General features: G+C 37.3%; 4 protein-coding genes across 6 annotated transcripts; 3 read left to right on the top strand and 1 right to left on the bottom strand.

The window, feature by feature from the left end:
- The first annotated feature begins 155 nt into the window (after positions 1–155).
- Positions 156–4,905, top strand: LOC113666019 (uncharacterized). Its single transcript, XM_027181764.2, has 4 exons — positions 156–494; positions 1,503–1,575; positions 2,822–3,247; positions 3,713–4,905. Exons 1-4 carry the CDS (start codon positions 267–269, stop codon positions 3,904–3,906), a joined length of 921 nt encoding a protein of 306 aa, XP_027037565.1. The 5' UTR covers positions 156–266; the 3' UTR covers positions 3,907–4,905.
- Positions 4,906–5,488: 583 nt separating this feature from the next.
- On the bottom strand, positions 5,489–9,844 carry LOC113666018 (di-N-acetylchitobiase). The gene is made up of 4 exons (XM_027181763.2): positions 9,543–9,844; positions 8,521–8,751; positions 7,609–7,783; positions 5,489–7,041 (listed from the first exon to the last, which is right to left on the bottom strand). The coding sequence occupies exons 1-4, from the start codon at positions 9,783–9,785 to the stop codon at positions 6,593–6,595; spliced, it is 1,098 nt and encodes a 365-aa protein (XP_027037564.2). The 5' UTR covers positions 9,786–9,844; the 3' UTR covers positions 5,489–6,592.
- Positions 9,845–10,573: 729 nt separating this feature from the next.
- LOC149049395 (uncharacterized) lies at positions 10,574–17,861 on the top strand. 2 transcript variants are annotated; one of them, XM_089199887.1, is made up of 3 exons: positions 10,574–10,726; positions 15,729–15,934; positions 16,885–17,861. In XM_089199887.1, exons 1-3 carry the CDS (start codon positions 10,678–10,680, stop codon positions 17,323–17,325), a joined length of 696 nt encoding a protein of 231 aa, XP_089056013.1. In that variant the 5' UTR covers positions 10,574–10,677; the 3' UTR covers positions 17,326–17,861. The 2 variants fall into 2 exon arrangements, with proteins under 2 accessions (XP_089056013.1, XP_089056014.1); XM_089199888.1 differs by having other exon boundaries at positions 15,732–15,934.
- Positions 17,862–20,560: 2,699 nt separating this feature from the next.
- On the top strand, positions 20,561–24,724 carry LOC149049396 (uncharacterized). 2 transcript variants are annotated; one of them, XM_089199895.1, is made up of 3 exons: positions 20,561–20,718; positions 22,601–22,806; positions 23,759–24,724. In XM_089199895.1, exons 1-3 carry the CDS (start codon positions 20,670–20,672, stop codon positions 24,089–24,091), a joined length of 588 nt encoding a protein of 195 aa, XP_089056021.1. In that variant the 5' UTR covers positions 20,561–20,669; the 3' UTR covers positions 24,092–24,724. The 2 variants fall into 2 exon arrangements, with proteins under 2 accessions (XP_089056021.1, XP_089056022.1); XM_089199896.1 differs by having other exon boundaries at positions 20,572–20,718; positions 22,604–22,806.
- Positions 24,725–26,132: the final 1,408 nt, after the last annotated feature.

Below are 26,132 nucleotides of genomic sequence, written 5' to 3' on the forward strand. Positions count from 1 at the left end.
ACAATTCCAAAAGATTAGAGCCATAAACAAAATAATATTCAACTTTGCGGCGTCTTCTGATTGTTTTGACCTGTTAGCGGTTTAAAGACACGATGCGCATTGGTCACATGAGAACGAGGTAAGTGGGCACATGCACGAGGCGTCCTATCGCGCATGCTTCCCTCAATGTAAACAATAGATTTGACATTACTTTATTTCATTCCTGCAGTTGATGAGGCCTTCTTAGGAGCGGCATTGGAGCTGTCGTTGTTCTTTCAACTCTAAGAATGGCAAAGCTTAAAACTAAGATAGCCATCTTAGCTGTACTAGGTGTTGTTTTAGCAGTGTTTTATCCGAAGATCAAAGCGGTGTACGGGAAACATGTAAAACCTCATGCAGACATAGCCGCGAATGTTGTTAAATTCATCAAAGATTTCCACATTTTTGGCTATCACATCCCGTGGAAATATGTGCTTCCTGGATTTGCCATATTTGTTGCCATTCAGCTGTTTAGGGTAAGTATCAATTGTAAAACATTTTACGGTTTTTGCTCTTTCCTGTAACCGTTTGACAGTACCAGCTTTATAACAACATTTTCATTGAATTGAATAAATAACCTAAATTGAAACGCAGAAAACAGCATTAAACCTTTAATTTCTGAGAATAATGAAAGCAAAATGTGGATTTTTTTAGTGTTGATATTCTGCAAAGATGGAACTCCTAATTGTGTTAATCGGAATGTTTTTGTGCGGCATTGACTAGACGAGCACCTGCTAATAGCGTTGTTGAAGATTGTGTACGGTGTTAACATAATTTTCTCAGTTACGACGTCAGTCGATTTTCCTGACTGAAATATTTTGTACAAAATTGCCTTGTCTTTTTTAAGAATATGTTTCCAAAATGGTCGGCATTCGGAAATATGTTTTATTGGTGAATAGTTAATTTCAAGTTTTTCCTTGGGCAGATATTCTAGGGTGGGGTAGGCTGTGAGGAAAAATGATGTTTTGGAATATGTTTATTTTAAGATTTAATTTACCTCTCGAATTGAAACGTTAGCTTTGAACTTTTAAGGCAAACGTGAGATGAATTAGAGAAGTCTTGTTCCCATCCTGTTATTTCTTAAATATTACTTGAGTAAACCTTTAGTGAATAATTAAGTACAACTTTTAAATTTGAAGCACAGGCCACACCTTGGATTACTACTAGTGTTTGTGTTTTTGTAGTCAGGACAGGTACCTGAATACTTCCTATGGGTTTGGGAATAATTTGCATTTTTGTATTGTACAAAGTTCACTCAAAATGCTTTTAATATTCCATCTTCTGGTTTTGAAAAAATTTTAAGAACCTTAAATAACAGAGAATTGAAGGATTTGAAAAGAAGCCAATTATATCAAACCTTTTTTTTCAGATATTTTCTAAAATTTTTGTAAATTATGAACAAAGTAATATGTTTGATAAGATTACTATGTCAGACTCTCTTCTATAACTGACTTGGGAGTAATTATCTTTTTTTGTGATAATAGAGGAGACGTAGGCTAAAGAAGCTTGCAGAAGAACAGAAGAAAAAAGACCAAACCTTTATGACTGAGGAGGAAGGTAATGAGACAGTTTTCATTGTTTCAACATTGTTTCTGTTTTTTTGTTTTAGTTAGTGATTGTAAATCAGTTTCCCTTTTATCACTTTCCCTTACTTCTGAAAACAGTTGTTTAGTGCTAAAATCAGACCTCTTTAATAAAACATTTATGTGATGCTTAAACCCCACCTTTAAAATCCTGTAGGTTTTGTGAAAATTTAATCAACTCTGTGTGGAGTCTTTTCTATCCAGCAAACTCATCAGGCATTTGGCTATTAATACCAAACAGTTCTGTAGTTGATAACTTTATAATGTAAATGATTTTAAAATTTTTTGTAAATGCCATTTTGCAAATGGTATTTTTTCATAATGACTTGTGTACAAATAACTATTTCATCAGTGTAAATTATGATTCTATGCCAAGCCTGCATTCCCCCTGCTATTCATAAACATGATAAATCCCTTGCATCAGTCAGCAGGTTTGTCCAGTTGGATACAAATTATTGCATCAAAAATGCACTATTCTTCTTTTTGTTGTATCCAAAAAATACTGAGTATGGTGGTGTCTTTTTCACTGAAAACTATCTTGGAGATTGTGAAATGTCGTTTTGCACGTCCATTTCTTGAATTTTCATTTTGAGATGTTCAAATCAAATATATCAAGTTACTTAAAACAGCTATCATGGTTTGTGGTATGCACTTCCAACTTTTTTTATAACCTTTAAATATACTTATATATAAATTTTTTTAATGCATGCACTCTTGATTGATAATTTATCTTACAATCTTTGAATTCATAAGCAGTCACAACCACTACTAACTGTTAAACAATACTTGCAGTTAAATTAAGGAACCTTGCTTGTCTACTGCCCTAAGTCACATGTATACTTCTACACACCGGGAAACACTTGAACATCAGACTTGTTACTTTTGCTGGGATTTTAGCTGATAGAGTGGCAGGGTGAATGTATGGCTTTCCTCTAATCAACTGTAACATTAATCCTATCATTTAAAATCCATCTTTTAAACTTGCTGATAATTTTCTCTTAATCTCTCATTGCATTTCTTCCATTTATTTTTATTTGGTCTCCTCGCCAAAGTTGTAATAACTGTCTCATCTCTAAAATTGTACACCTGACTTTTCAAATTTAACCCAAAAACCATCAGTTTACTTAAAAATTCCCATGTCCTGTCAGCGACACACTTACAAAGATGGTCAACTTTTAATACTTAAGTAAAATGTCTGAGAAAAGTTCTGTCCCTTTCAGCACGTCAAGTGCATACCACAAACCATGTCCCAAAACCTGAGAGCCTTGACATCAAACCGGCCTGCAACCAAGCAGACCTGTCAATTGTTGGAAACCGTGTACGGACATACTTGTATTGGCCTTCAACAAGCTCAGTTAATGTTTTTGAACTAGCAAGAGCTGGCTTTGTGTTTACTGGTATAGACGATATTGTAAAATGCTTTAAGTGTCAGGGCACCCTTAAAAAATGGAAGCCCGGAGATGATCCCTTGGAGGGTCACAAAGAGTTCTATCCTGATTGTCCACATGTTGTGGCTCTTGAAGAAGTAAAAAAGCCAATTAATACTGAAACCCAACTGGAAGACCTGCTAACTGTTTGTGATGGAGTAAGCCATCGTCTGCAGCAGTTGCGTGCAATTCAGAGTAAGGCAACTGGAGTAGAGCCAGGTATGGAAACTGCTCAAGTATGTTGTCTCTAAGTGAAGCCAGTGTCCCCAGAAATGCCCTGCTGTTAGCAACTGTGATAAGCAATCCTGGACAAAATTTATCGTAGTTTTGTCAGTTAGGGTGAATCAGAACTGGAAAAAAAAGTAGTAGGGGTGGATAAAAGAGGACTTAACCCTTTACACCCTAACATCAGTATTCATATTCTCCATAATGTTCTCTATACATTTCCTGATGTGCTGGCAGGGAGAATTTGTTTAACAATTAAGAGGTTCTTTGGTCCTCCTTTCCTTTACTCTCATGACCTTAATATTTGATTCATGGGTGATATTGAAAGGAGAAATTAGATGTTAGTCACTCTTAGGGATCAAAGGGTTAAGACTGAAGAACATTTTTTTCCCTTAAACTTCTTTTGTTTTAATATTTACTAATAGTTAATTTCTTGAGCACATATTCATTATTTCACAGCTAAGAAGCATCTAACAGAGTTGCAGAAGCGGTTAGACACTACAGAACGCACAATGCACCTTGTTATGAAACAGATGGAAGCTGTAACTAAGTGTCTGGCTAAAACACTGGCTGACGATCCAGCTATGAGTGGTGATAAATCCTTAGCAGAGATCACAGAGGGACTTGTCAACTTAAAAGAAAGCAATGTTTGATGGGATTCATTCTGTATTCAAACACTACAGAGCACTTGCACTTCTTAAAGTTCCCCTCACTAGTGAAATAGCCTTTTTAGGAAATGATTGCAGGCATGTACTCTGATTGGCCAGATATGGCAGAGATCTTTCATTGTCAATAAGTGCAACTATGAAAAACAATTTTGCAAGATAAATTTCCCTAAAAATTTTGGGTATAATAACAAATAGGGATAGCAGAAAGAACTTGCCAATTATAATAAAATCACATGAGAAGTAATAGTGCCAAGGGTGTCAGATGGCTCCTATTGCTGATGAAAATTAATTTTGAATGAAAAAGGAACTTTTTTATTACTGAATACATGTAAGAAATAAGAAAATACACAGAAAATAACTCTTTTATTGTCAAATAATTGGTTATTATTAGCTTGTTGAACATGAAATGAGGATACTGGTTGTCCAAATTTGTGCAAATTCAAAAAAGTTTGAAATAACATCAAATGAGTATTGAAAGGTTTTTGTCAAGTTGTAATGCATCACAGATTTATCTGACTATTTATTTCAAGTTATCTTATTTATGCACAGCAGTAGCTAAGTTATTTATTATCTAGTATGTGTAAAGACTAAACAGTTGTTTATTGAAAATAGACATGTAATGATCTTATATTATATAGATATTATTGTATGAAATATAGGGGAGATAACAACTAAAATTTTACCCTTTAATTTTGCCACTTAAAACATTTGGCTCTCAGAATTTGTCAGACTATAGGTTAAGTCCATTTTTATTCAAATAATATCAATATGGCCTTGGTTGTCTGAAAAAAAAAAGTAGTTTGTAAACATTTTTGAACCTGTTGTCATTGATTGCTCATAGTTAAAGATTTCAAATTTTGGTCCAGAATTTAAATTATAACTTGATGTACAGCTGTTTCAGTTCTTTTACATTTCCATATTTGTCTTAAAAATTGCTGGTTTTGGGCACGGAAATTTTTATGAAAATAAAATATGTTTAAAGTATATCCTTATGTGTGACTCGAAGTAAATTGTGGTGTAACTCCTGTTTGGATTGTTTGTGAGTCAGTGATAACAATCTCATGCTGAGGTTTGTGGAAAACTTTTACCCCTTTCACTTCCAAGATCTCATTAGTAAATCTCTTTTACTGTCTGCCATACAATTCTTATGATGGTGGTTCTCAGAATTTGGTATTGGATCAACTAATAGTCCCCTAGTTGATATTTTTCTTTATTCTCAACATTTGTCTGCTTGACAATGGACTGATGTTGTAAGGAGATGTTCTTTTCTGGTTATGGGAGTTAAGGGGTTTAGTGTTTTTTGGGGTAGACTGCTATTTTCTCATTTGACATTGAAAGATTTGGAGAAGTTTATGTTGGGTCAGAGGTAATCCTTCATTCCAAATATCCCTTCTTACAGAAACTTGGATGATGGTGATGTCCACTCAAATAGTTGACATCAGACTATCTTTGGTTGCCTCTGTCAGAGCATATTTCCTTACTTCTGTATACCATTTCTCCTTACCCATACTCCAAAGAGGTGGCTTATTTGAACAGAATTGATGAAAATGGTGCAAAAAAAACAAACTTCTAAGAAATTAAATTTTAATGTTGTTATCTCAACTTACACTTTCCATTTCATAGCAATTCAATACATTTAAAATATTTGAAGACATTTTTATCTGATTCCATATTTCATTATTTAATTTTTTTGTTTGATTTCTATTTTCTGATTACATATCAACTATTTGATACTTAAAAATATACTTTGATTTTTCATTTTTGAATGGACAAAAACACGTTTTCTCTTATGTAACAAGTTGTACTAATATAGCATAAATATCAGTTTGAAACTTGAAACCATCAGCCATCAGGACTCCAGACAACTGGCTCTTGCATGCAATCCATGATCAATCCTTCATGATCTAATGGTGCATAAAACTGTTAACCTTCCAACTTTCACCTTCTGATTCATTCAGTAATTTTTCCTACTACATGTTGTATCTGCTGTAAAATTCCTTGGAAAGTGGTACTGAGAATTTAGTCTCATTAGGAAATACCCTGTCTAGATGATGATTTTGTTGATTCTCATCACTTGTGTGCTGGAAAATGTGTTAATTTTGTACAGAGAAGTTACATGTAAATCAGTTCAGAAAGTTTTAAGGGTTAAGAGGCTAGTGCTGTCACTGCTTAACTTGTTTCTGCCTCCCTCTTGAGGACAAAAATTTCATTCAAAATGTTAGAGCTGATGTTCAAAGTTAAACCTAATTGATGCAATCTACTGGTACATCAATTCCAGATTTACAAGAAAAAAAATCAACTTTCTTTTTTTGGGTTGCAGTAGAACATGAGGTATTTTGGGCTTTGTTTATGGGCAAATGGGCATGAAAAGGAGACTCCCTTTATGAAAAAATTGAGACTTGCACCCATAATAATTGGGCTTGAAGAATAAAATGAATCAGGGAAAATTAGAAAAAAAAAGGTGAATAATTATAAAGTGTTAATTTGTCGTCAGTAAGATCAGAGAACAGTTGTTTGTGCTTGATGTTAAAAAGGCAAAATCATGACTGGATTCAAAATTCAATCAACACAATACTTTGGTTCTAGTATGGTTGTCACGAATCTAGGCATGCATAATTTAAAAAGCAGAGATCTCAACAGGTTAAGCTTTGAAATGCTTCAAATGTGTAATTCAATGATGCAAAGCATCCCACATTTTCTTGGTTTCCAACATAGCTCTTGGGATGTCACTGTAGTCCAACAAGTCTGCATTCCAAATGGCAATGCCAGTCAAATTTTCCTTAGCAGCAAAATCATACTTTATTTTCAAACTGTCAGGATTATCAAACCAAACCTGGTGTTTTCCACCCACACTGTCCTCATAGTTGAAAAAGTATGACTCAGAATCTTCATCCTTCTGGGGACCAGAGGATGCTCTGCTGACAGACAGGTCCATAATTTCTGCATACTCAATCTGTCTGCCAGCAGCATCACTGCAGTTTACTCCTCGGAATGGAACATGCTTAATCTTGCAGATCCTGTTGTCAACCAGTTCCAAACATGGGTAGTCATACCCATACCATGGTAAGCCAAGCACCAGTTTCTCTCGTCTGATTCCAAGACTTAAATATTCTTCCAGTGCTGGAAAGTAAGGCAAGAAAAAACAGGTCCTGATATCAGTACAGTTCCTTTGCACAATAAGAAATAAATTTGAAATTTATTTTGATTAGTAAAGGTCTGTTCATATCAAAATGAAAGCTTGCGCTCTTTTTAAGTTACCTTCAACCAAGGTGATGATGTCAGATTGAAAAAACTGAGCTTTAAACATCCAGGCATTAAATGGTTAACATAAAATTCCTTGCTCTACATATCTGGCACATCACCAGTGAAATATACTTGAATGACAAACTTTTTTACCAATGGCTTGAAAAAAATTTGGCCAAAATTTTCCAAGTTGGATTGTGGGCATTCACCCTTCCACATACCCTTTCAAATGGAAGGGGATTGAGGAAGGGTGAATTCGGTTGCTGTAGACAAAAAAAATATGTACAGAATAAAAATTATTCAACCAATTACAAAGGTTTGAGGGAGTGATTTACAATGTATACAAGAACTTAAATCTCAATTCTCCTCATTCTACAGCATGCTACAAAAATTTTCTCCAATTAAATAGGCAAGACATTTAATTTGTAAAAATTAAGCATTTACCAGCTTCTGTTTGTTTCAAGGGTGAGTTTGCCTTTGCTATGCAATCTCCAGTTTTGATCTGACTCTGCTCATCATATGCCATTACAACAAGAAAATCCACCACTTGAGAAAGAGCTTCTGCATCATAACATCGTCCATCAACACAGTCAGGAGACCACGCTACATCAAAAGATATCTGAAATGAACAATTAGAAACTGATCTACAGTTTCAAGGTAGTTCTAACTTCTTATGTTTACTTACCGGCAATGGGGTAACAGTGAAAAATCTTATGTATTATTGTCAATATCTTTATTATAAAAGTGATGGATTTATATGATTTGACTGCCAATGACTCTTTTGTCACCACAACTACTTGAGAACTTGCTTCTTGTAACGAAAAACTTGTCTGCTTGAGATTGTACTGATACTGTAAGAGAAATTCTATGTTGGTCATTCATGGGATTCAAAGGATTGAGCAGTATATTACTATGGACTAGCCCTAATTATGCTCCCAAAACACTTGGCCCAAAGTGTTACCTAGACCTAAGACCGATATGGTAAAGAAATCATGCTCATACAAGTCAATCACTCGGTGGAACGCTCTGGAAAATCAAATGAGATCAATTCAAGACGTTGACGCTTTTAAAAAGTCACTCAAGTGTATTTTTAAGCCACGTATGTTATAATGATGTACTATGTAGAATTTTTATTGTTGAAAATATGTAGAAATCTTACATTAGTCTTCTTATGATTAGTTAGGAATTTAGTTTTATTGGATTTAGTTAGGAATTTAGTTTTATTGTCCGTACACGACCACATCAGCTTTTGCTGAATTTTTTATCGTGTTTAAATAAATGCTGTTGTTGTTGTTGTTGTTGTTGTTGTTGTTGTTGTTGTTTCATTCATTGTGATGATTCATTTCAAGTGATTACCTGTGCATTTTTGACTGCAGCACGGAAGGCTGTTGCAGTTTCATTAACCAGTTTTGTAAGCAGTGTGACTTCCCTGGACCTCTTGGGTATTGGTGATTCAATATCAATATTGACTCCATCGGCACGCCGGGCTAAGGCTTCAGTAGTTAGGTTCTTCACCCACTTTGTCCTTATTTCCTTGCTGCTAAGTTTTTCTGTTGGAAAATTTGCTGCCAAAACAACTCGTACTCCCTGAAAATTAATGCCACAGTAATACATAAGGTATATGACTTGTTAACATTCCTGACCAAATAGCTTGTGCCACCATATCTTATTGCACTGCATTGTATCTCAACCCTTGAGGGCATAAATTCTCTACAAAAAATATTGGGAACTAAAATGTTTCAAAAAACACATATCCAAGGTAACCCAATTAAAATTCAACAAGTGCATTTGATTTCTGGATCAAAAACAGTTGGTTAGAAACACAACTTCAGGTTTTTGGCTCTTGTATAGGAATTTCTATTATAACATTTTTCACTTAAAATGCTTCATGCAACGAAATACTTGTGAACAAGCAAACAAGGAAAAAATGTTGCTATTCCACACTAAAGCTTAGCGAGTTTACCACACCATTAGGCTGGACACATGCATTGTTGCTATATCAATAAATCAAATAAAACGGCAAGGAAAACAGCTCGACCTGCCTCACCAAAAGTATATGTATGTATATGTGTACAATGAAATTGAAAAATGAAATTAATCAAATTAAGTAAAGGAAATAAGTTGATCGAATAGAAGAAATCCAAGTTTTCTCAACGTGTTCAACCTTGTTACGGTTAGAGAACCACTCTAACGCTTGGTGATGTTTAGATTCTCGGAAAATTCCATGCAAATGAAGTCACAGCCTGTCATATCCCTCGGAACATGACCCGACAAGTCTTTGTCCTAATAAAACGCTTCCTTGAGTTTCTTATCCTACTTTTTTGGAGGTTTAAAAAACTCCATGGGCAATCAATTAAATAAATCGCTCCAACACTTACTCTCTTGTGAGCTTCGCACATCAGTTCATCATCCCATGGTCGAAACAGTGCAATCGTCGTCACTTTCCCCCAATCGTATTTTCTCCAATCGTTCGGCTTTGTGGAAAACATTAGGAATTCTTTTCCTGGCGGTCTTGAGATTGTGTCGCATAATGACAGATCTTCACAAGGGCATTTTCCGCTAACAACGACAGAAATACCACTAAAAAGTAGGACGACGAAGGCATACCACCAGGCCGCCATGACTGAGTTTAACAGGGTCAAGTTACTAGTCGAGATTTCAGATAGACAATGGGAGACTGGAAACGAGGAAAGGAATTTTTTTTCCTGTGTCATATGATCGTCATTTGGTAATGACTTCTCAAGCGTGAAATTTAAGGAAAAACAAATTTTTACTCTCAGGAGTCGGCTAAAATTTCTTTAAATGTTTACTACGTATTTCCTACGATCTTAGTCGAGTCATATCTAACTGCGCCGCGAAAAGTAAGCAACCTAGCGATTTTAAGAATGCCTGGTTATGAAGTAGGGGTCGAAGGATTCTGATAACGTCACGATAAAATTAAGCTGATCCTTCCACAAGGCTCTGTAATATTATAATGATCCCTCCCTACGAATAAAGGAGGTTCAATTTGTGCTTCGATTGTGCGACTTTGATTATTACCAGCGTGCTTTCTGGGGGAGGATTATATACTCGGTGTGTACTAAGCGGATTTGGGCATAGATACTCAAGTTAACCTTTAGTACGCTGCCAAGAGTAATCATGTGACATCTTCTCTTTGCACTGTCTTGTTAAAGCTTTGAATTCTCACCAATGGTAAAGTATCAGTAGCCGGCAGTTCTTATGTTTAGCTATAAGATCGTTAATCGTGTTTCTAATAATTTTTTGGTTGATGGGTGTGAGATCTTTGTCAACTTTTCCATGAAAACAGGTGTTAGAAAGCCGCAAAGCTTCTTTTTGTTAGAGGTCGGCCCGTCAAACAACGACTGCTACCAACGCACCCCTCCCCTCCCCCCTCCCTAGAATTGAATAATCCGCCTGTTTAGTCTACATGGTTAGTTTGCATTAGCAGCTGTCGTCAAACGTATTTTCAGACTTCAATCCCGACAAAGGAGCTTTCACTTGACGCTCTTCAAGATGAACGGCTTTCTTCTGTGCATTTTGCTATTGTTCGCTTTACCAAACGGTAAGTGAATTGCCGCTTGAATTTGCATTGAATTCATGCGATAGACAGTTAGTTAGTCTAGCAAGTTATGGTAATACTTGAATTATGACCCAGTTATGGCAATTAGTATACAAAGGAGTTTGCTTAGACATTTCTGAGTGTTGTTAAGACTCAGAATGGCAACTGAGCCAAAACTGGTTATCTAAACTTGAAACAAAACGTCCATAAAAGCGATTGAGCCCAAACTAATCAAAGGACGGTTAGTTTCCACTGTTTAGTTTAATAATTATTGGGTGTAAATCTAATCTATTGAAACGGCAGGAAATGTATTTATAAACAGCTCGCGTCTGTAAAATGAAAAGTAACATCCCATTGTTTTACGATCTGTGGCTTTTTTTCCTCTACTTGTCTTAAGAAAACTACCTTTAAGCGATCATACTCGTCAAAGAAATGCGTCCAAGAGGAAGATAATAGGCGTACACGATCGAGCACGGTTGTCAATAAGCTCCGTTTATAACGATTCCCGGTCTACATGGCTTTGATTATGTAATTGTAGACCTGTATTATTTAGTTTTCACATAAACCTTGGTCTCCACTCGGGGCCCATGGTAAAGTCGTTGAGTGCTAGGGAAAGGAAGCATGCCTTTCTTTTCTACCTCTACAGTGAATTTGGCCTTCGGCGTCATAAAGACTCAGAAACGTCGGTTCATATCGCTATCTTTTACGTGTTTATGTGTAACTGAATTATTGAAAAGGAAATGGGAGATATTTTCTAAGTTTAAGGCTCCGAAATTTTTCTAATCTAAAGTCTCCTTGGATGTTTGAGGTCTTCTGGATCGTAGGTCGTGGAGGTCTTTCGTCAGTTCGGCTAATATCGGAAAATTTCCGAGTAACACTTGGGCCTTTTGGGTCAACATCATCAGTTTACATTAGCCGTGTTGTCAAAGTTCAATTCCCGACAGTAGAGCTTTCACTTGACGTTCCCCAAGATGAAGGGCTATCTTCTGTGCATTTTGCCATAGTTCACTTTTCCAAACAGTAAGTGAATTGTCGCTTGAATTCGCATTGAATTCTTGGGATAGATAGTTTACTTTGGCAAATTATGGTAAAACTTTACGTATGGGAACGTATGAGTGTTGTTAAGACTAGAACTCAGAATAGATAGATAATATATAGATGGATAATAGGTAGATAATCCACTGTCCATTTTGCGATTGTAAACAAAGTAATCAAGTCGATTTTCTCTGTCGCGTTGTTCAAAGTTGGTTTTTTGATGGAGTATGAACTGTGAATCTCACCGACTTCACGGGTGTAAACTGCAACAAAAAATAATTATGAATAATTTTATTTAATCACGATAAAATATTCAGCAAAGCTGGTGAGTATTTTATCGTGCTTGAATAAAGTTATTCATAAAAAAATGTATATATTCCTTCGTGAACGGCTTCTGAACGACTTACTTCTGTAGACTGGAAAGTTAGATTGCATTTGATTTTTGCAGTTAATGCAGACCTTTCATTGTTCGTCTCTACCTTGTAAAGGTAGTGATGTTTACCACTCTTTATTTATAGATAGTTTTCACGTGACGTCACAGAATTAATTTCCGCCAGGTTGGTGCACATCTGAGTCAAGTGTTTCAGTCATTACTATATGCAAACACGATCCAAATTTATAGTTCCGAAAATCGGAAAAATTAAATGTATGGCGTCTACCGAAAAAATTGCTATTACTTCGTCTGATCCAGACCATGTCGTCCTAATTCCACTGTCTTATAACTTTAAAAAACTGGATGTAAAAAGTCAGAGAGCGTTATCTAATTAAAGAAGATTCGACTATAGGAACCGATCCTGTTTCGATAGATGTGAAACGCTTCGAGCCTGATTGCTTACCGCCAGTGGAATCGACTGATTTACTCTTCCATTTGGTTCTCGAGACTAGCTATTACACGCAAAAACAATTTGAAGCCTTCCATAGTCTCGAGGTCTTCAATTAATTTGTGTCGACTTTGTTTGCAACGTTCAACGACATATCATCGCAAACAAGTTCGCGGTATTGGCAAAAGTGCGGCACTCGGAGCAGATGAACGATGCCTTGATTCAAATCTGGATTATTACCGCGAAGGATGGGACAATAAACTGCGCTCATTGTTTGGGATGCAAGACAGGCCTCGCCGAATCATGTTTGCACATAGTGAGTGTGCTATTTTACCTTGAGGCTTGGACAAAGGTCAATGGAAGGCTTTCCTGAACGCAAATTAAGCGCCCTTTAATACGTTCCAGTTCCGCAAACAAGGCGGAATACTCTCGTGTCCGCGATATTAACTTTGAATCCGCCAAGAAAATGCAAGCCGACCTTGATGAAACGATAAAGGATCTCAGTGAGGGACTTCAGGTTTCTGAGAACTCGGAAGTCTTCACTGAAAGCCCCGTTTACAAACCGGAAGTGCCAGCACCGACGCAAGCGGAAATGGAAAACTTTTATTTTGACCTCAGCAAATGCAAAACAAAGCCTGTTTTGCTGAGCTTGGTGCCCACTGCTGATTCGACATCGAAGGAAATGTCGATAACCTTTTCTCCTGGTTTATCAAGTTTTTGTTTTTTGGACTCGATTTCTTCCCGTAGCTGCCTTTCACGTTCTCCAGCAACACGTTTCAGGTCACGACCTCTGGCTCTCTCGTCTCGCTTAGTGGCAACTTCAAGATCGACCTGAAGTTCTTCGACAGAATCACATTTCTGACCACCTAGATTTTGGGTCAGATTCCAATCTGGATCGTAACGCTCCCACAGTTTAGCCGCTTTTCCGGAGATAAAATGTTTATCACAGACCCAGCCGTGGAAAGTTTCCTTACTTCTTCTCCTCGACTAGTAATGATTGAAGGTATTCTTGCCATATTAATTCCTTTATCACGACCACTTCGGGTCCTATAGCCAAAACTCGCACATAAAACCATTTTTTTCTTTTTTTATCATAAACACAACTTGTGGTCATATGTTTACAGGCAAGTGATGTGTACCAATAAGGTGGCCAATTAAGATGAGATCACGTGACTGAAAATTTCTTGCGAAGAGTGGATTTAATTCAAGCCAATCGGGCCTTAATTATATAAGGTGAAAACACACATTTTTAAGGGCTCTGTCTGATCTTTGAAGGTATTTATTTTGCTCATAACTGTCGATTTCCACTAGTGCTTCACGCAATAATTTTTCAGTTTTTTTTACCCAATTATGCTTATTTTACTACTCACTTGGCATAGACTTGCTTGGCTCCTACCGTCTGCATGGGTTCAGAAGAAAAAAAAACCAGCAAGAGTGTTGTGTTACAATTTAACGAGAAAATATTTGGCGAAAGCAGGGATGAAAAAAACACTTTGGAGTTCGCAAGGAAGATAGAATTCACGGCATGTTTAGTCCGTTGATTTCGCCTCTATGTAAAACCGCATAATAATCGAAATTGACATCTACCAGAAAGAAGCTGATGCGCTATCATACGCTACAGGATACGTGAAACTTTAACGACCTCAGTTGTGAAAAATATTGTTTTTATTTCGGGCGGAGTATCCTCTTCTTTTTCGAGCGCGAAATGTTCAGCGTACAGCCAAATCGTAATAAAATTGTCTTCTTCACGAATATAAAGCTCTATCAACTCAGGATCACTGTATATGTATGCAGACGATACTACGGTCTATTGTATAGGGGAAATTGCAGACACAGCTATTGCACAGTTAAATGCAGCGCTGCAAGAGTTACATGCATGATACCTTAACAATCTTTCAACACTTCATCCATGGAATTGGAATATTATAAATTTTAAACTTTATCACTTTACCATATAGTAACTTAAACATATATTTTAATTATACATGTATTTAAATTTGATATTTGATATCTCTTTATATATCTAAAACTTTTAATTTAACTTTGCAGTTATTTTATTTTATGCACGACCCCACAAGCTACTAGCCTTAACTACTATCGTGTTAAAATAAAGGTTTGTCGTATCGTATCGTATCATCCAGGCAAGAGTGTGGTTATGTTACTCGGTAAAGGAACCCCGATGGGACCAATAGCTCTTGAGCTCTTAGGAAACTCAATTCTTACGTGGGTTACGAAAGCACGCTTGCTGGGCTTGACAGTTGACCAAAACTGAACTTGCTAAAACGGTACAGATTTCTCCCAGGAGACATATTGAAAGAATTTTATTTGAAAGTAATTTTGACTTCTGTAAAATATGGTTTAGTTCTGTGGGGATCTTACTGCATCATCATAGTGATATCATTGTTGTTGGTTATTATCGAAGGCTTTTCCTTAGCGCATCCGTAAAAACATTGATATGCCATATTAAAATGCATCTTTCGAATTCAAATATGCCAAGTTTGGCTGACAAGTGGCCTGTCTTAGCTGATCTCCCCAAACAACTGTTGATAGAGAAAGTGCTTCTAGCAGCGAATCGTCTAGCAATATGGAGAAAGCTAACAATCTAAGTATTGACAGTGTGGTTACCGGAAAAAATCAAAAATGAAGATGAAAATGTGCGAATCTCAATCCCTACGCTCTCGCATCTTTCGCGAGAAGGTCGTTTACAAAAAGACATCATGTAATTTTACGCCGTTACTGATTCTAATATAAGTAAGAGCTTCCCAAATATAGTTTGTACGATGGTCAATCCAGAATAATCTGAACAACGACGAAAGCGTGAAATTATCAGTGATGGAGCATTAGCTTTAATCACGAATTTAATTTAGGGACAAACTCCATTGTCATCACCTTCGTGGATTTACTTTACCGAAAATGAGTTAAAATACGAGAGAAAAAAAAATTCTGATTGGACGCCATTACCACCTGTGCCTCAAAGCCTCGTTTCCAGGGTCCTCTCTTTCCCTCCCTCGATAACGATGTTGAATTATGTTTAATTCAAGTCGTACTGGATCATTGAATGATAAGTCACGATAAAATAATCTTAGATAACTTTTGAGGATCAATTTGTTTATTAACTCCATAATAATCCTACTTTCCCTTCTTTTCAGCAGTTCTGGCCATCACCTGCTATACTTGCACACCAAACCCACCGACTGTGGCATGCACAACACTGGGTGATTTGAATGTCACCGATTGTGACGCAGATCCGAATATACCATCAGGCATGGCTGACGTGTGTTTCAAAGTGTTAACTGTAGTGAAAATGGGACAAATTGGACAAATGACTATGAATATGTTTAGCTGTGGAATAAAGGTAAGCTTTGATCCTGCGCAGTTAAAATTTGACTTTTTTAGCTAAACTGTTTAAGTTAACCAACATTATACAAGTTAAAACCTAACCCTAAGTTTTTTTTTTTATTTCATAAAACTAAGATCTCGTCTCGTCATTTTGGCGTTACCACGACGCCTTTGAGAGTAGATGAAAAAGGAAGAAAAAGCGAAGCGACTGTTTCAGTGAATGGTGTTGAGATACAGGGGGCATAGCTAGACGGGTGGTCCTGGTTGGGTATAAATAGGGGATGGTCCTGTGGTGAGGCTTGGATATGTGTTGGGGTGTTATGTGATCCTTGTCTATTTTAGATAGGTTCGGCTTTCAGTCTATTCTATAAAAATCTCAGTTCTGTAATTCAGGTTCGCGAAAAAGTGCTAATCCGAAGAATCTTCATGGCATAGACCCTATAGGGTTCTAGGTACCCTATTTACCTGTCCTTCTCACCGCGTGAGCTCAGATGAACTCGAGCTCAATGCTACACATGAAAGCGCAGCGGTGTAAGCCACTTGCATGTAAGACGCGTGGAACTACGCCTCTGTGGTGGTGTGGAACAATTTCAAAGCAGTCCCAGTTTAATTTAGAATTTCGACACAGTTTGAAACTATTCTAAAATAATTTCGTGTGCATCAATCACTTGTAAACAATCAAGGTTCTCGCACAAATCTTGTTGCAATTAACTAATTCAGAAGCTTGGATAAGTGTTTCAATGTCAGAGCAAGGGGTGGGATGGGGAGTACAATAATAATTTTAATCTAACAGGTTGCAAACAAACGAATTTGTTTTATGATAAAATTTTTCCACTTTTCCAGAAAGCTTTGACTTTCCCCCCCCCACCCTTCTCCCAGCTTAATCCATAAAAATGTTCAAAAAAAAACTCTTTTCGACCATTGCTATCATATATTTTCTTTTTTCTTATTTAAATCTTTACACAGTCAATGTGCCAAGACCTCCAGGCAAAGTCCTGCAACGCCTCGCAACTGCAACCTGGAATGACCTATGAAAAATGCGAGGCCACGTGCTGTGAACAGAACAAGTGCAATGGGCTTGCAGACAGCACCTCGTCAAGCGTAAACGTCTCGCCAAGTGTAAACGCCACGTCAAGTGTAAATGCCTTACCAAGTGTAGACACCTTGCTAAGTGTAAACGCCTCGCCAAGTGTAAACGCCTCGCCAAGTGTAAACGCCTCGCCAAGTGTAAACGCCCCGCCAAGTTTAAACGCCTCGCTAAGTGGCCCGGCAACCAGTGTTCCTGTAAAAACTACTGCCACAGGAACCCATTCAAAACCTACCAGTGGTGCCACAGCATACAACAAAATTGTATCATTCGCCACCACCTTTACAAGCGCACTCTATGTGCTTTTTTTTGTGTACTGACTTTGAGCAGTGATGATTGTAAGAGTTGCTGAAAAAAAGGTTTACCAGGTGCTAAAATACATTCGTTTTTGTTTGTTTTTTACTATTTAAAGACAAATAATTTAGTTTCGTAGCCGATCAAATTTCCCATCGTTTGCAATCACACTACACACAGTTTGATTGAATTGGGTGGCCATCCGCTGGATTCCCCCTTGTATCAGAGTTAGACAAGTCCAGTAAATTTGCACAGAACTGTTTTTATTGTAAACGCTAAATAGAACAGAGTGAGTGATCCGCGGCCTTTCAAACGGGACCTTTGAGTCAATAGAACACAGATTTCAAAAAGTCAACAATGTAATCTTAATTGCAATAGGAGAAAGATAAAGCGAAAATTTCTAATCAAGTTGTTTGCTTAGAAAGGGTTTATGTTTATGAGTGTGGAGTGTGGTTTATATAAATGTAGTGCTTAATTCTAGTGTCTGTGTCTGTTCAGGAAGGTTAGTTTCAGTGTAAATTCATTTTTCAATAGATAGATAATAAATAATCAAAATTTTGGACTTGGGACGTATTGTTTTCCTTATACAGATTTTCGGTTTGATGTGGCACCCACTAATACTTATACAGTGTTCATTTTAGCAGCTTTTCCTTTGGCCTGTTGGTGATGGTTTGTAAGGTTTTTGAGAGTTAATTTACACAATTACCAGGTTTAGGGCGGCCATGATAAAAAGCAAACATGAACAGCGACTTAAGAATTTTCCAGTCGGCGACCCAAACTTTTTTATTAAGACAAAGTGCATTTTGACTACTTGTAATTATCGTATTTGCACATTTCTAATGTACAGTTGTGGTTGGAAGTTTTCGCTTATTGGTTTCATATTAATGTTGTTACGTTACGCGATTTCCGTAGTGATTATGAAAAAAAAGGGCAGCAAAGGGTGATATTTACTCAGGTTACTGGTTCCATTCCAATATTATATCAATGTACCTAACTGTTTACTACGTATTTCCTACGATCTTAGTCGAGTTATATCTAACTGCGCCGCTAAAAGTAAGCAACCTAGCGATTTTAAGAATGCCTGGTTATGAAGCAGGGGTCGAAGGATTCTGGTAACGTCACGATGAAATTAATCTGATCTTTCCACAAGGCTCTGTTATATTATAATGATCCCTCCTACGAACAAGAGAGGTTCAATTTGTGCTTCAATCGGTGCGACTTTGATTATTACCAGCATGCTTTCTGGGGGAAGATTATTTACTCGTTATTTACTGAGCGGATTTGGGCATAGATACTCAAGTTAACCTTTCGTACGCTGCCAAGAGTAATCATGTGATATCTTCTCTTTGCACTGTCTTATTAAAACTTTGAATTCTCACCAAAAGCCGACCAACAAATTTATGTATGTTTGTCGAAAGACCTTTATTTAAATCCCTCATATCCTTGAGATAAGGATTAATCAAAAACTTTGTCTCCTATCGGTCAGAGACAAATTTTGAACTGAATTTAACGATTTCGATCTTCACGATGTGTTTTTCTCATAAAAATTATACTGTTGCTTATGGCTGGTTTCCATAGGATATTCTGGGTCGTTTCAGGCGTCCAAAAAAAGGTCTTCTAGGACGATTGGGACAATTATGTGAAAATACATCGAAGGAAACACAAAGGCTTTACGATGAGGGCGATTTCAAGATCAGGTCAGATCATTGAACGAGGCATTATGTTACTGGATAAATAAATGGGGTAAGTTTCTAAAGAAACCGTGGCGCTGCATGGGTGGGAGAGTATACATGTAACAAGACAATTTGGTATTATCAACTGAGTTGATAATGTAAATTGTCCACCGTTAACAGTTTAGTGGTGTTTTAGAGCTAGGTTCCTTAACAGTACGTTGACAAAAAAAAGTGTTTGAGGGCCAGGAGACCTTCGTTATGAATGACAGTATGAAGAGATGTAATATTCATCGAAAAAAGAAGTTTGTCTAGGCCAAGGAAAGTAAAGTCGTGAAAAATTTCAAGTGCCTTTTGGCTTTCTCTAATGTATGATAGTAAAGTATCAGTGGGCGCCAGTTCTTATGTTTAGGTATAAAATCGTTAATCGTGTTTTTGACAATGTTTTGGTTGATGGGAGTGAGATCTGTCAACTTTTCCATTAAAACAGGTGTTGGAGAGCCGCAAAGCTTCTTTTTGGTGGAGGTTGCCCGCCAAACAACGACTGCCACCAACACCCCCTCCCCTCCCCCCTCCCTAGAATTGGATAATTTCTGATTCCGCTTGTCGAGTCTACATGGTTAGTCTGCATTAGCGGCTGTCGTCAAACGTATTTTCAGACTTCAATTCTGACAGAGGTGCTTTCACTTGACGCTCTTCAAGATGAACGGCTATCTTCTTTGCATTTTGTCATTGTTCGCTTTACCTAACGGTAAGTGAATTGCCGCTTGAATTTTCATTAAGTTCTTGAGATAGTTAGTTAGTCTGGCAAGTTATGGTAATACTTGAATTATGACCCAGTTATGGCAATTAGTATACAAAGGAGTTTGCTTGGACATTTCTGAGTGATGCTAAGACTCAGAATGACAACTGAGCCAAAACTGGTTATCTACACTTGAAACAAAATGTCAAAAAAAGCGATTGAACACAAACTAATCAAAGGTTAGTTTCCACCGTTTAATCTAATAATTAATGGGTGTGGATCTAATCTACTGAAACGGCAGCAAATATATTTATAAACAGCTCGCGTCTGTAAAATGAAAAGTAACATCCCATTGTTTTACGATCTGTGGCTTTTTCTCCTCTACTTGTTTAAAAAAAAACTATCTTAAAGCGATCACACTCGTCAGAGAAATGCGTTAAAGAGGAAGATAATCGGCGTGCACGATAGAGCATGGTTCTTAATAAGCTCCGTTTATAAGGATTGCCGATCTACATGGCTTTGATTGTGTAATTGTAGACCTGTATTATTCAGTTTTCACATAAACCTTGGTCTCCACTTGGGGCCCACGGTTAAGTAGTTGAGTGCCAAGGAAAGGAAGCATGTCGTTCTTTTCTACCTCTACAGTGAATTTGGCCTTTGGCGTCATAAAAGACTCCGAAACGTCAGTTCACATCGCTATCTATTACGTGTTTATGTGTAACTGAATTATTGAAAAGGAAATGGGAGATATTTCCTAGGTTTAAGGCTTAGAAATTTGTCCAATCCAAAGTCTCCTTGGATGTTTGGTCATATCGTGGAGGTCTTTCGTCAGTTCGGCCAATATCGGAAAATTTCCGAGTAACACTTTGGCCTTTTAGATCAACATCATCAGTTTACATCAGCCGGGTTGTCGAAGTTCAATTCCCGACAGCAGTGCTTTCACTTGACGCTCTCCAAGATGAACGGCTATCCTCTGTGTATTTTGCCATTGTTCGCTTTACCAAACAGTAAGTGAATTGCCGCTTGTATTCGCATTGAATTATTGGGATAGATAGTTTATTCAGGCAAATTATGCATGGCAAAGCTTCAAGTTTGGCAATGCATGATGCATTGGCAAAATGATTAGGAGTGTTATCAAGGCTCAGAATAGCAATGTAGCCAAAAAAATAATTCACCGTCTAAAAAAGCGATTGTAAACAAAGTAATCGAAAGTCGATTTTCGCTGTCGCGCTGTTCAACGTTGGTTTTTTAAGAATGAGTGTGAACTTTGAATCTCACCAACTTCACGGGTGTAAACTGACACGGAGTAAAGTTCTTTTTAAAGAATAATTTTATTTAACCACGATAAAAATATTCAGCATAGCTGGTGAGTATGAGCGGCTTACGTCTGTACACTGAAAAGTTAGATCTGTAAGATATGGTTTAGTTCTGTGGGAATCTTGTAGTAATTCTGATATATTCGGTTCAATAGAAAGACTTCACTGCAGGGCAGCAAGAATTGTATTTAATCTGTCTAAAGACTTATCATATGACATCATCTGACGTGCTTAGACATGACCAGTGGCCTACACTTTTTTTGTATTATAAATTAGACATCTACAGGCTTTTTTACAAAGGCTATAGTGCCACTGTCCCGGACTCACTGTCTGAAAATATCCTTAAATGTCACTAAAATGGTTACTCTGGTTATTAGTATTCAGGTTCCAAACAAGATACGTAAAAGACTCGCTCAAATATCGCGGTTCTGTGTTATGGAATACTGTTTGTTACCATAAACAAGAACTTGGACGCTCAAGTCTCAATAATCTAAAAAACGCCTACTCACCAGAGACTTCTTTAAGGAATTCTAATTTGACATACTATCCGCATCTACTGCTCGCCTTATACATACCGATTTTTTTTATTTAGAAGTCATAATATATATCATTTTCTATTTTCAAATTCAAGTTATATTTACACAACGTGTAATTTTCCTTTTTTTGTCACACGACCCCTCTAGCATGTAGCTTAAAATATTATCGCGTATAAATAAAGGTCATCATAAATGTTATCGAAGCACAAGGACCAAACTGCATCATTCCGATTCCACTCTCCACAGAAAACCGACAAAAAAGGTCATTACGTTCTAGTGATATCGTTGTCGTTGGTTATTATCGAAGGCTTTTCCTCAGCGCATCCGTAAAAGCATTGGTATGCCATGTTAATATGCATCTTTCAAATTCAAATATGCCAAGTTTGGCTGACAAGTAGCTTGTCTTGGCTGATCTTCCCAAACAATTGTTGAAAGAGAAAGTGCCATTAGCAGCGAACCGTCTAATAAGATAGAGAGAGCTAGAAATCTAAGTATCAACGGTTTGATTACCGAAAAAATAAAAATAAAGATAAAAATGTGCGAATGTTAATCCTTACGCTCTCACATCTTTCGCGAGAACGTAATTTACAAAAACAAATGGTGCGATTTTACGCCGTTACTGATTCTAATATAAGTAAGAAATAGCTTCCCAAATATAGTTTGTATTGTCGTCAATCCAAAATAATCTGGAAAACGACGAAAGCGTCGAATTCTCACTGATGGAGCATTAGTTTTACTCACGAATTTTATTAACAGACAAAGTCTGTTGTCATCATCTTTGTGGGTTTATTTTGCCGAAAATGAATTATGATACGAGAGAAAAGAAAAATTCTGATCGGACGCCATTACCACCTGTGCCACAAAGCCTCATTTCCAGGTTCCTATCTTTTCCTCCCTCGATAACGAGGTTGAATTATATTTAAACCAAGTCGTACTGGATCATTGAATGACAAGTCACGATAAAATAATCATAGATAACTTTTGGGGATCAATTTGTCAAATAATTCCATAATAATCTTCTTTTCCCTTCTTTTCAGTAGTTCTGGCCATTACCTGCTACACTTGCACACCAAACCCACCGACTGTGGCATGCACAACACTGGGTGATTTGAATGTCACCGATTGTGACGCGGATCCGAATATACAATCTGGTATGGCTGACGTGTGTATCAAAGTGTTAACTGTGGTGAAAATGGGACAAATGGGACAAATGACTATGAATATGTTTAGCTGTGGAATGAAGGTAAGCTTTGATCCTGCGCAGTTAAAATTTGGCTGTTTTCGCTAAACTGGTTAAGTTAACTAACATTATATAAGATAAAGTTTTTAAAATTCGATAAATTAAGATTTCGTCTCGTCATTTCGGCGTTATCACGACGCCTTTGAGAGTAGATAAAAAAGGAAGAAAAGCGAAGTGACTGTTTCAGTGAATAGTGGGGAGGTACAGGGAGCATAGCTAGGGGGGTGATCCGGGGGTTTGGTATAAATAGGGGGTGGTCCTGTGGTGGCGCTTGGATATGGTGTGGTCCGGGGGTAATGTGACCCTTGTCTATTTCAGATTGGTTTGGCTTTCGGTCTATTCCATAAAAATCTTCTGTAGTTCAGGTTCGCGAGAACGTGCTTACCCGAAGAATCTTTATAGCAAAGACCCTATAAGGTTCTAGGTACCCCATCTACCTGTCCTTCTTACCGCGTGAGTTCAGATGAACTCGAGCTCAATGATACACATGAAAGAGCAGCAGTGTAAGCCACTTTCATGTAAGATGCGCAGAACTACGCCTTTGTGATGGTGTGGAACAATTTCAAAACAGTCGTAGCTTAATTAAGAATTTCGACACGGTTTGAAACTGTTCTGAAATAATTTATTGTGCATCAATCTGGGCAAAGAGATGAATCACTTGTAAACAATCAAGGTTCTCGCACAAATCTCGTTGCCATTAAACAATTGAGAAGCGCGGATAAGTGTTTCAATGTAAGAGCAAGGGGTGCGATGGGGAGCACAATAATAATTTTAATCTAACAGGTTGCGAACAAACAAGTTTGTTTTATATTAAAATATTTTTACGATGATACGAAAGCTTTGACTGTTTCTTCCCCCTCTCTTAGCTGACTCCTTAAAAATGTTCATAAAAAATCACTCTTTTCGACTCTTGTTATCATTTATTTTCTTTTTTCTTACTTCAATCTTTACACAGTCAATGTGCCAAGACCTCCAGGCAAAGTCTTGCAATGCCTCGCAACTGCAACCTGGAATGACCTTTAAAAAATGCGAAGCCACGTGCTGTGAGCAGAGCAAATGCAACGGGCTTGCAAACAGCACCTCGCCAAGTGTAAACGCCTCGCGAAGTGTAAACGCCTTGCCAAGTGTCAACGCCTCACCAAGTGGCCCGGCAACCAGTATTCCTGTAAAAACTACGGCCACAGGAACCCCACCAAAACCTACTAGTGGTGCCACAGCATACAACAAAGTTGTATTATTTGCCACCATCTTTACAAGCGTACTCTATGTGCTTTTTTTCGTGTACTGACTTTGAGCAGTGATCATTGTTAGAGTGCTAAAAACAAGGCTAACCAGGTGCTAGAATGTGTTTGTTTTGATTTGCTTTTTACTATTTTAAGACAAATAATTTTGTTTCGTAGCCAATCAGATTTCCCATCTTTTGCAACTACTCTACATACACAAAAGTGATGGGCTCCTGACATACAGTATAAGTGAATTAGGAGACCACTCGCTGGATTCCCGCCTATATCAGAGTTAGAAAAGTCCAGTAAATTGCACAGAACTGTTTTTATTGTTAACTTTAAACAGAACAGAGTGAGTCATCCGCAGCCTTTGAGTAACTAGAACACAGATTTCTAAAAGTGATGAATATAATCTAAACTGGGCAAATAATAGGGCAAAGATAACGATGAAACTTTCTTATCAAGTTGTTTGCTTAGAAAGGGTTTATGTAAATGAGGTGCTTAATTCTGGTGTCTGTGTCTGTTTAGGAAGGTCACTTTCAGTGTATAAGTATATAATATAAGTTTTTGTTTTTGTATGTTTAACATTATAGTCAATAGTTCTTAAAGTATTTTAGTATAATTTAAACACGATTCTTACGAAGACCATTTAAAATGATATGATTTCGTGTATAAATAAAGATTGATGATGATGATAATGATGTGTGTTCATTTTTCAATAAGTAGATAATCAATAATCAAAATTTGGGACTTGAGACGTAATGTTTTCCTTATACAGATTTTCGGTTTGATATGGCACCCACTAATACTTTTACAGTGTTCATTATAGCTGCTATTCCTTTGGCCTGATAGGATTTCGTCAATCTATCTTGATCATCAGATTATTTTCTATAAACTTTCCAGTAATTTTCCCCGCGTAGTGGTTCGTAACCTGTCTCGAGAGAGTCATTCCATACGCTATCGCTACGAAATTTTTAATTAAACAGGCGAGCTGTTTTGCACGGGTTTTATGGTGATGGTGTGTAAAAGTTTTCGAGAATTAATTTACATCAGTTACCCTGTTTGGCGCGGCCATGATAAAAAGCAAACATGAATAGTGACTTAGAATTTTCCAGTCGGCGACCCAAACGTTTTTATCAAGACGAAATACATTTTGACGACTTATAATTATCGTACTTGCAGATTTCTAATGAACAATTTTGGAGTTAGGTTCCTTAACAATACGTTGATAAAAAAAAGGTATTTGAGGGCCAGGAGACCTTCGCCATTGGGAATGACAGTATGGAGAGATGTAATATTCATCACAGAAAGAAATCTGTTTAGGCCAAGGAAATTAAAGTCGTGAAAAATTTCAAGTGCGTTTCGGCTTTCTTTAATGTATGATGGTAAAGTTCTGACGATAACAGCCATAATTTTGTCTAAATAACTGGATATAATTTCGGTGAGACAACTGCAGGTAGGGACCATGGGTCGAGCTGGGTTGTTAGGTTTGTGGATTTTATGTAACAAGTAAATACACGAAGTTCTAGGAGTGGTAATGGTAAGATTTTTTGCAGTGGCCGGCAATTCTTGTTTAGCGATAAGATCAGTAATCGTGTTTTTAACAATATTTTGGTTGAGGGAGAGAGATCTTTCTCAACTTTTCCACGAAAACAGGTGTCAGAAAGTAGTCGCAAAGCTTCTTTTTGGTAAAGGTCGGCCCGTCAAACAATGACTGCCACCAACACCCCTCCCTTCCCCCCAGAATTGGACAATTTCTGATTAACACTTCCGCCTGTCGAGTCTACGAGGTTAGTTTGCATTAGCGGCTGCCTTCGAACGTAGTTTCAAACTTCAATCCCGACGGAGGTGCTTTCACTTGACGCTCTTCAAGATGAACGGCTATCTTCTGTGCATTTTGCCATTGTTCGCTCTACCAAACGGTTAGTGAATTGCCGTTTGAATTTGCATTGAATTCTTGCGATAGTTAGTTAGTCTAGCAAGTTATGGTAGTACTTAAATTATGACCCAGTTATGGCAATTAATCAACGAAGGAATTTGCTTGGACATTTCTGAGTGTTTTTAAGACTCGCAATAGCAATTGAGCCAAAACTGGTTAACTATACT

Source organism: Pocillopora damicornis, chromosome 3 (assembly GCF_964200805.1).
Source record: "Pocillopora damicornis chromosome 3, jaPocDami1.2, whole genome shotgun sequence".
NCBI lineage: Eukaryota > Metazoa > Cnidaria > Anthozoa > Scleractinia > Pocilloporidae > Pocillopora > Pocillopora damicornis.

Coding starts and splice junctions, on each gene's coding strand:
- LOC113666018 (XM_027181763.2), bottom strand. CDS start 9,785: ATGGCGGCCTGGTGGTATGCCTTCGTCGTCCTACTTTTTAGTGGTATT. Junction 8,752..9,542: donor TGTGCGAAGCTCACAAGAGA/GTAAGTGTTGGA, acceptor ATTAATTTTCAG/GGAGTACGAGTTGTTTTGGC. Junction 7,784..8,520: donor CTGCAGTCAAAAATGCACAG/GTAATCACTTGA, acceptor TGTTCATTTCAG/ATATCTTTTGATGTAGCGTG.
- LOC113666019 (XM_027181764.2), top strand. CDS start 267: ATGGCAAAGCTTAAAACTAAGATAGCCATCTTAGCTGTACTAGGTGTT. Junction 495..1,502: donor TTGCCATTCAGCTGTTTAGG/GTAAGTATCAAT, acceptor TTGTGATAATAG/AGGAGACGTAGGCTAAAGAA. Junction 1,576..2,821: donor CTTTATGACTGAGGAGGAAG/GTAATGAGACAG, acceptor TGTCCCTTTCAG/CACGTCAAGTGCATACCACA.
- LOC149049396 (XM_089199895.1), top strand. CDS start 20,670: ATGAACGGCTATCCTCTGTGTATTTTGCCATTGTTCGCTTTACCAAAC. Junction 20,719..22,600: donor ATTGTTCGCTTTACCAAACA/GTAAGTGAATTG, acceptor CCTTCTTTTCAG/TAGTTCTGGCCATTACCTGC. Junction 22,807..23,758: donor TGTTTAGCTGTGGAATGAAG/GTAAGCTTTGAT, acceptor ATCTTTACACAG/TCAATGTGCCAAGACCTCCA.
- LOC149049395 (XM_089199887.1), top strand. CDS start 10,678: ATGAACGGCTTTCTTCTGTGCATTTTGCTATTGTTCGCTTTACCAAAC. Junction 10,727..15,728: donor ATTGTTCGCTTTACCAAACG/GTAAGTGAATTG, acceptor CCTTCTTTTCAG/CAGTTCTGGCCATCACCTGC. Junction 15,935..16,884: donor TGTTTAGCTGTGGAATAAAG/GTAAGCTTTGAT, acceptor ATCTTTACACAG/TCAATGTGCCAAGACCTCCA.